Raw genomic sequence first — 10,048 nt, 5'->3', positions numbered from 1 at the left:
GAAGTGGCAGAGCCCAAGCAGACAGGTGCAGGAACAAAATGGGTTTCACAACCCAGACCTCCATCCATGCCACATCGGGCATTATTTTTGTATACTGGGATGACAGTGAGCTATGAATATGCTAAGTCAGGGGAGAACTCACTTCCGGCTCAATGAGTTACATTGTCCCAGACAACAGAACAAACACACTTACTTGATATCTACAGAACCTTCAATCCTACAGACGTGGAATATACATTTCCCCCGTCATTGTATGGGGCATTCTCCTGCATTGATCATAATATAGGTCCTAAAACAAGCCTCAGTAAATTGTATCAAAATTACACCATGCATCTTCTCAGACCATCATGGAGTGAGGCTGGACACCAACAAGTGATAATACCCAAGAAGTGTAAACAGTTGGAGACTGAACAATATGCTGCTCAATGAATAATTGCTTGAAACCAAAGGGGGCATCAATATAACATATCGAAACTTATGGGACACAGGCAAGGCAATGTTAAGAGAAGAGTTCATTTCAACCAAAGCTTATGTCAAAAAATCTGAAAAGCAACAAATAAACAGGCTGACCATAGGTCTGAAGAAGCTAGAGAAACAAAAGCAAAACCATCCGAAGATGAGCATGAGAAAAAGAAATAACCAAAATAAGGAAGGAAAAAAATCAAATACAGACCAAAAGAACAATCATAAGGTCAATGAATCAAAGAGCAGATTCTTTGAGAAAAGCAAGAAAAGAGATTCCCCCACTAACCCAACTAATCAAAAAGAGGAAGAAGATACAAGTTCATGGAATCAGAGAGGAATCAGGAAATATAGTAGCGGATACCTCAGACTTGTATATACATAAAGTAATCAAGAACTATTACAAGCAACTCTACGCAAAACAAATCAGAAGACCTAGAAAAAAACCCATGGTTTTTTTGGACATATACATCCTACCCAAATTGAATCATGAGGTTAATCTTTAAATAGTCACATAATCTGGATGGAGACTGAATTAGTAATTAAACCCCTCCCAAAAAAGAAAAGCCCTGGACCAGATGGCCTTACTGCTGAATTCTACCGGATACTCCAAGAAGAACTTGTCCCAATCCTCCACAACCTATTTAAAACAATAGGAAGGGAGATGGTCATTCCGAACTCTTTCTATGGAGTCAACATCACCTTAATACCAAAGCCAGAGAGACACACAACACAGAAAGAGAACTACAGACGGAGAGCCTTGAACTTGTAAGTACATTTCCTTTTAAAATAGTATAGAAGTGTCAGATGATGACTGCCAACTGCCCGCTAGTGGGATAATATCAGCAAGTTGTCCAAAGTTGTAATGAAAGCTTTCTTGGAAAATCTGCTCCTGGGCTGCCTTCGCGCAGCATGGAGGGAAGAAGGAGGAAGCAATAAGGGTGGGCCGAGAGACTTGTCAGGGAGTCTTATACCTCTCTGGGCACAGGGGCTGGCAGAGGGGCCGTCTGTACCCTAGTTAGGCAAGGAACATCCGTTCAGGTGTGTCATTGGTCGGCTGGAATCCTGCCAGGCCAGTGATGCAACTGGCTCCTGAAGCCCCTCCCTGCTCTGGGCTGAAACTTGAGCAACAGGCAGGGTCTGGAGTGAACCCAGCCTCTGCTCTCCAGCACCCTGGACAGCCGTCAAGAAGAATCTTAAACACCTCAGAACAATCTAACTAGAAACTTGTAAGACCTCTATGATGAAAATTACAAAACATTAAAAAAAGAAATAGAAGGTAGACACCTCCAATCTTTATTAAAAGATGGAGAAATTTACCATATTCATGGATTGACAGGATCAACATCATCAACATGATCATACTACTGAAAGTAACATACATGTTCAATGCAATCTCATACAAAATCTTAGCAACATTCTTCTCAGAAATAGAAAAGATGGTAGGAAAATTAATCTGGAAACACAAGAGACCAGAACTAGCGAAAGCTATCCTGAAGAATAAAAATCAAGCTGGAGGAATCGCAATTCCAGGCCTCAAGACATACTACAGGGCAGTGGACATCAAAAGAGTCTGGTGCTGGTACAGAAACAGAGAAGATCAATGGAATAGAACAGAAACCCCAGAAGGGAGCCCACACATGCACACATGTGTAGCTAACTAATCTTTGATAACAGAACTTAAAATTATCCAGGGAAAAAGCTTGGTCCCAAATGCTGTTGGGACAATTGGATGGCAGCCTAGAGAGGTAAGAAGCAAGAAGCAAAAACCCAACCTGCTACCTCATATAAAAATCAGCTCTAATTGGACCAAGGACCTAAATCTGCACCCAGAAATCACCAAACTATCATAGGGAAACATAGGAAGCACTCTTCAGGATACAGGAGTAAGGAAAGACTTCTTGACAAAGACACCAAAAGCACAGGTAGTCAAAGCCAAAGTAAGCAAATGGGACTACATCAAGCTAAAAAGCTTCTGATAAGAAAAAAAAAAATCAACAAAGAAGCAATCAACAGAATGGAACAAAATCTTTGCACACTACATAACTGACAGGGGACTAATATCCAGGATTTACAAAGAGCTTCAGAAATTCAACTACAGTAAAATAACCAACCATGTGAAGAAATGAGGCAAGGAAATGAACAGATATTTTTCAAAATAACAAATTCAAAAGGCTAATACAAATGAAAAAATGCTCAGGCTCCCTAATCAGCAGGGAAGTACAGATAAAAATCACACTGAGGTTCCATCTAACTCCAGTGAGACTGGCCTATATTCAGAGCAGAGAGGGGCCCTTCCAGTCATGTCAGAGGTCATGTTCAACGTCTATTCCCCTAATCCTTTTGGTCATGTTGGAGGTCATGTTCCACAATTCAATATTCTACTAACAACACCTGCTGTGCTCCACTGTTGGTGGGAATGTAGGCTTGTACTAGCACTTTGGATGTCAGCATGGAAACTGCTAAGACAACCGAAAATTGGCCTGCTGTATCTACAACCCAGCTATTCCACTTTCTGGGAATATATCCAAAGAAAATGAAATTTGCATATGAGAAAATGACCTATATATACAGCAGCACAATTTAAATAACAAAGATAGGGAAGCAACAGTAAGATGCCTGCTGAAAGAAATGGATGAAGAAATTGGTATATTTACTATATGGAATACAATTCAGCCATTAAAAAGAATGAAATTCTACCGTTTGCTGCAAAATGGTCCCAATCCCAACTAGAGAGCTTTACGTTCAGTGGAATAAGCCAATCCCCAAGGGACAAATATTGTATGTTCTCCCTGATATAAGGTAACCTTCATACAATATCAATAGATACACAGGTAAACATGCACGCATATATAACATCTAGAGGAACTGTAAAAGGGAGATTAACATGCTGAGAAGTGAAGTTACATTGCAGTATGCATCTCTACTGTCAAATCAAACATCAATACCCAAAGCAACTGCTAAATGTGTCTTGACAACTGGATGCTGTACTTTCTACCATTGTCTAAACCTACAATGTCATGATACACTGAAATAGAAGACAAGTGGACTTGCGAATGATGCTAAAGGACTATACAACTATAATAACATAGGGGAGATCAGGTAATTGGGGGAGTAAGGAGAGTGGGGGGCGGGAACCTCGGAGCCTATGGAACTCTATCTTGAAAAATAAACATGAAAAAAACTTAAAGAATATGAGCTCTCACTTTTGTGAAAATAATTTGGTTGACTCTTTTTTTTTTTTTGAGATTTATTTATTTGTTGGAAAATAAGAGTTACAAGCAGAGGGGAAGAGACAGACATCTTCCACCTGCTGGTTCATTACCCGGATACCCCTGATAGCCAGTACTGGGCCAGGCCAAGCCAGGAGCCTGCAGCTTCCTTCAGGGCTCCCACATGGGTTAGGTCCCCAAGCATCAGGCCATTAGCCAAGGGTTGGATTGGAAGTGGAGCAGCCAGGATACAAACAGGTTCCCATGTGAGATGCTGTTCTTGCAGGCAATGACTTTATCTGCTGTGCCCAAACACTGGCCACAAGCTGCTTGCTTCTTGACACTGCATAACTTTAAACACCATCTATATTCATGACTTTCAAATCACCTTTCCCAGCACTGTTTTATCCCCCAAACTCTAGGCCAATGGAACCTCCACTGCGATATTTAAAACATCTCAAACGTTATAGGGAACTCACACAATTTCCCCCTTAAACTTACCTCCCCCTACCTACTGGTTGTGTCCGTCACAGGAAACTGTCCCACACCACACACCATCACTGAATCCAAGCTACAGTCTCGAAATACAAACACACACCATCCCTGGTTTCCATCAACCTTCCACTGAGCTAACCACCTGCTGGGGCAGGTACAGGGGACAGCAAGCAGCTGGGTAAGTCTAAATAATGTGAACATGGAAATGAGCCAGAATAAGAGATTTGTTTTCTTTAACAAAATCAATTACAAGGTAGGGCAACGCATGGAAGAAGAATCGATACGTTAAAAGAAATTTGATGAAGAGATAATACAAGTACAGTGTTTGCCCCTTAAATTTCGATTTTGATTCAGAGATACTGTTGGAAAAAAAAAGCTAGTAAAATGGGAAGCCTCTATGCCCCAATAATTAAACGTTTTCAGTGTGAGCCTAGTGCTCCGAACAGTCTAACATGAGTAAATGTCTCCTAGAGATTCATCCTGAAATACCAGTGGTTCAATGCTGCAGATTTGCTACAGGTTTAAAAGCCCAGTAAACGGATATGGCTACTGTTGAAACAAAACTGGTCACGTGAGTGACAGATGGAGGCTAATTAGGCTAGTCATAAAATTTCAGAGTATGTTTGAAATTTTTCGCAATAAAAGCTTAAAAGAAAACGGATTATTCACAACACTTTTTAGAAATCTCAACGTATTTATGTTACTGCATGGTTTTCCTAAAGATTATTTAGATGCAGGGCCTAACACAATAGCGTAATGGTTAAGGTCCTCACCTTGAACCCGCTGGGATCCCATATGGGTGCCGGTTCTAATCCTGGCAGCTCCACTTCCCATACTGCTCCCTGCTTGTGGCCTAGGAAAGCAGTTGAGGAAGGCCCAAAGCCTTGGGACCCTGAACCCATGTGGGAGACCCAGAAAGAAGTTCCTGGCTCCTGGCTTCGGATCGGCATAGCATCAGCCATTGCGGTCACTTGGGGAGTGAATCATCGGATGCAAGATCTTCCTCTCTATCTCTCCTCCTCTCTGTACATCTGCCTTTCCAATAAAATAAATAAATCTTTAAAAAAAAAAGATTATTTAGATCCAGAGTGATGGGATAAAGAGAGGGCTAGGGAGAGAGAAAGAGATAGATTTTTCCATCCACTGCTTCATGTCTCAAATGTTTACAACACCCAAGGGCTAGACCAGGCCCAAACTAGGAACTAGCAGCTCCATCCACATCTCCCATGCACTGGCAGGAACCCAATACCTGGGCCATCATCTGCTGCCTCCCAGGCACATTAGCAATGGAGCTGGATTGGCAGCAGAGGTAGGACTCCATCCCAGGAACTCTGCTAAGGGATCTGGCCATAACAAGCGGTGGTTTAATTCTCTGTGGCAATGCCTGCCCCACCGTACAGCTCTTAATTATTTGTTATGCACTGTCACACACCTCAGAATAAAATGCAAGTTCTCTAAGAGCAAGAATGTACTAGCGTACTGTACAGTATCTCAAAGTAGCTATAGGAATGCCCAGTTCTTGATATATATTGCTGAACGAAAAGCATACAATGTTGGGACTGCATTTAGAGTTCTAAATCAGCTCCACGGCTGTCATCAAAGAAAGCCCGGGGTGTCACGTGTAGCTGGCCATGGCTTACCTTCACTTCGATGAAGTCAGGATTCCCCAGGCTCACGAGCTCAGCATACGCCTGCAGTTCATCCACATTCCAGGCCTTCACCAGCGTCAGTCGGTACACAGTTCGTTGTTTCTGAAATGAAAGAGAGCCCAACTTTGTCTGTATGTTGGTGGAATATCTAACATTCTTTTTTTTTTTAAGATTTATTTTTAATTTTTGTTGGAAAGGCGGATATATAGAGGACAGACAGGGAGGAAGATCTTCCGTCTGATGATTCACTCCCCAGGCGGACGCAAGGGCTGGAGCTGAGCCAATCCAAAGCCAGGAGCCTCTTCTGGGTCTCCCACATGCGTGCAGGGTCCCAAAGCTTTGGGCGGTCCTCGACTGCTTTCCTGGGCCACAGGCAGGGAGCTGGAAGGGAAGCGGGGCTACCAGGACTAGAACCGGTGGCCATATGGGATCCTGGGCGTGCAAGGCGAGGACCTTAACCACTGCGCCATCGTGCCGGGACCAATATCTAGCGTTCTTAAGGAAGGAGGATGCTCAGACATTTTCAACCCACAGAGAATGCAGATGAGGTTGAGGCTATCATGAATATCTGCAAATTGGTCTTGATTTGGAGAAAGATGAAAAGTATCCGCAATGAAGTAACACTCTCGGAGGCCTCTGTCTCTCTACTCACACCATCCCCGACACTAGGTTAGGTACCCACAGATTTCTTGACGCATTCACAATGAATTTGATTTAGGAAGAAACAGTTAACTCTCCAAAGAGTTTGAGGCTATGAAAAATTACATCAAGAAATCTTCAGGCATTCAGGTAATAACCCTCAGCTTGGTAATCACAAGAATTATTAATTACTCTTGTCCCCTTTCCTTTTTCTCATTATTTAGTGATCTCCTGGCATTTCTTGATGGCAGAAAAGGTGCATTTGGGGGCTGTCAGCATTGCCCTTTATTTACTATGTACCAAGAACTACCAGCTTTCTGAAAAGCAATTAGTCAGCTGTCATTAAACTTTACAAATACTTGTATACTTTGACCCTATAGCTCCTGCCTAGGATCCAAAAGGAATAATTGAAGAATCTCAGAAAAACATTATTGATGACAAAGCATTAATAATTATCAAATTTATATTCAGAGCCTATCCATGAGTGGGAGGCAGGACCTGCGACTTGCCCGTAACTCCAGAACACGGCAAAGGTATTTGGCTAGGTGTACTCAATGATGCATGAATGTCTGCACCATGTTCCCAGTAGCAATCCAGTAACCACACCCCAAATCATGTCTTACATAACAAGTCTCACAACATGAAGGGAGACACGAACAAAATCATAGCAATTTTTTTCACTGTTGTCTGTGTGGGGAAATTTCCATAATTAATAAAAGGAAGGAGCACTGAGATCTTTAATAAAGAAAAAAAGAGAGAGATCTTTTGTAAAGAGCATTGGGCATTCCTACCAATAGATGGTGCTTTCCAAGCCGATTTACTGGTAAACTGCATTGAAAAGTCCCTTTCAAAGCATAGTGTAAGGCTGGGAGCAGGTCACTCTGCTGGACTGCAGCACCTACTGGCGAGCGTTGGGGCTGGGCAGTGGGGGCACACTGATCTGCAGCACCCACTGATATGTGAGAAGCAGGACTTGGGGTGACCCTGTTAGGAAATTCTTGGGAATGCCAACACATGCAGGCACACGCAGGAGTTGGGGTGGGAGGGCAGGCTGGGTTGAGCTAGGCTGCAGCACCCACCAGCACATAGGAGAACTGGGACTGGCACTGGGCACATTAGGGGATCACAGGGTCACCCCGATTAGGCCACAGTACTTGCCATGTGTGTGAGAGACTGGGTTGGGTCATGTGAAGCTGCAGCGCCGGCAGCACCCGCAGCTCCTGCAGCACGTGCAGGTTCACATTGAGAACAAGGACTGGGGGCTTCAAACAAGCATCTGTATCCACTGGTGTGTGCACTGTGGCTGGTACGGGGCGCAGGTTGAACCCAACCCTGCACCAGCTGGCACACATAAAAGCAAGGTGAGGTTTCTAAGGGGCTTCCCCACTAAACTACTGTGCTCAATCCCCAACCTCAGGGGGAAAAAAAAATCGCACAGACATGTGGTCCAACCCCAGAGCATATGTCACAGGGTAGGCCACCTCAGCAGCTAAACCTTATGCAGGAATGGAGAGCGTACCCAGATAAAGACGAAAGGCAAGACAACCAGCTCACCTAAGCCAACAGAAAACTTTGTGTACCTCATCAAAAGATAGGGGATGAGGAAGAAGATGGGAGGAAAGACAGGTTGAACAACGCTCCAGAGCAGGCGCTACAACAAGCCTTGTGGGCACGCTGAGGTGGACAAGGGCAGCAAAGAAGCTTAAGAAGAATTTCTCACCTCTGGTGTAAAGAGGCCATGCTGATAACTTCTCACAACAATCCAGACCACTCAGGCAACACCCTCAGAACATTCCTCCTCACATTGGGGCCTCGAAGGTGACAACAAACAGCTGTTTCTATCCATGGGTTACACTGATATCGGTGTAACACAAGTGTTACCCATTGCGTTACAGCAAGGAACAGCACACTTTTCCCCCACAACACGGTAAGGAAAATGGAAACATCTTCCCAACTTCCCCCCCATCCTGACTCTCACCATCCTAATTGGAGGCCTAAATAGGTCTGCAATTCTTTGCCCTTATAATAAATATTACAACAAAATTAAGTTGATTTTAAACAGGCAGAGTGTACCGCTGAGTAGCTGCTGCTTGGGGTACATGCACTTTCACACCACATCAGAGTGTCTGCCTCTGCTTCCAGTCCGGCTAATTGCTAATGTGCACCTGGAAGGCAGCAGGTTCAAATGATTTAAACACTTGGGTTTGTTGCCGCCCATCAGAGACACTTGAATGGAATTTCAACCTCCTGGCTTTAGCCTATCCCAGCCTCAGCTTTGTGGACATTTGAGAATGAACAAGCAGATGGAAGAAATCTCTCTTCCCCTGGCCCTACTCTTTTTTTTGTAGTGAATGTACATAAATGAAAAATAAATAAATAACCAACTGGTCCCTTGGATCACAAATATATTTGAACATATTTAAAATGTCATATATAATGCAAGAGAAGCTAGAATGTTCCCAAAGTCTAAACTTAACAAAAAGAGCAGAAAACTGCCGACTGTTATCACTTACACTAATTCAAGCGAAAAATTTACAAAAATTTTAGTGAATAAATTTCAGTACCGTGTTAAAAAAATTCTAGGAATGAAGGCCCGGTGTGGTAGCCTAGTGGCTAAAGTCCCGGACTTGCATGTGCTGGTTCATGTCCTGATTGCTCTACTTCCCATCCAGCTCCCTGCTTGTGGCCTGGGAAAGCAGTCGCAGATGGCCCAAAGCCTTGGGACCCTGCACCCATGTGGGAAACCTGGAAGAAATTCCTGCCTGCTAGCTTCAAATTGGCTCAGCTCCAGCCATTGCAGCTGCTTGGGGAGTGAACCATCAGATGGAAAATCTTCCTGCTTTATAAAACTGTTGCTTTATGAGACTTCAGCATCCAACAGAGTTAGTAATTCTCAATCACATGCAATTTTACACCATAGGATAAACATGTGGCCACATCTTGGGGTTTTCTCTCTTTCTTTCTTTCTTTCTTTCTTTCTTTCTTTCTTTCTTTCTTTCTTTCTTTCTTTCTTTCTTTCTTTTTTTCTTTCTTTCCTTCCTTCCTTCCTTCTTTCTTTCTTTCTCTTGCTTGCTTGCTTGCTTGTTTGCTTGCTTGCTTTCGCAAGTGGAGCCTGCAACTGACATCTAGTTGATGGTCTAAGCTCAAAGACAAGCATCCCCTGATGCACAAGGAAGTCCTCCACTCCTTCCCTTACAAAGAGTTATCTGGGGACTGGCATGATGATACAGCAAGCTAATACTCTGCCTTCAGTCCCAGCATCCCATATGGGTTTGTGTCCTCACTGCTCCACTTCCCATCCAGCTTCCCGCTTACGGTCTAGAAAGGCAGTAGAGGATGGCTCAAGTCTTTGGATTTGGGTCCAGGGGAAGCTCTTGGCTTCAGATCAGGTCTGCTGTAACTGTTGTGGCCACTTGGAGAGTAAACCAGTAGATGGAAGATTTCTCTCTCTCTCTTTCTCTCTCTCCTCTTCTCTTTGTAACTTTGCCTTTCAAATACAAATAGATATTTTTAAAGATGTATTTATTATTTTAATTGTAAAGACAGATTTACAAAGAGGAGATGCAGAGAGAAAAAAAATATTTTAAAAAA

At 43.3% G+C, this 10,048-nt stretch overlaps 1 protein-coding gene and 1 pseudogene across 1 annotated transcript in view; one reads left to right on the top strand and one right to left on the bottom strand.

Moving 5' to 3' along the window:
• Positions 1 to 5,734: 5,734 nt before the first annotated feature.
• Positions 5,735 to 10,048, bottom strand: part of LOC121151834 (S-adenosyl-L-methionine-dependent tRNA 4-demethylwyosine synthase TYW1-like) — an 87,620-nt gene continuing 83,306 nt past the window's right edge. The window contains exon 3 of the mRNA XM_040973688.1: positions 5,735 to 5,920. Coding sequence (XP_040829622.1) covers positions 5,735 to 5,920 — 186 coding nt within the window. The remainder of the gene's footprint in view (positions 5,921 to 10,048) is intronic.
• The window catches only part of LOC121151827, a 38,062-nt pseudogene continuing 34,585 nt past the window's right edge, over positions 6,572 to 10,048 (top strand).

The sequence above is a fragment of the Ochotona curzoniae genome, unplaced genomic scaffold (assembly GCF_017591425.1).
Source record: "Ochotona curzoniae isolate NIBS_2020 unplaced genomic scaffold, NIBS_Ocur_1.0 contig_2321, whole genome shotgun sequence".
In the NCBI taxonomy this organism is placed as follows: Eukaryota; Metazoa; Chordata; class Mammalia; order Lagomorpha; family Ochotonidae; genus Ochotona; species Ochotona curzoniae.
This window is presented reverse-complemented; position numbering and strand designations above follow the sequence as displayed.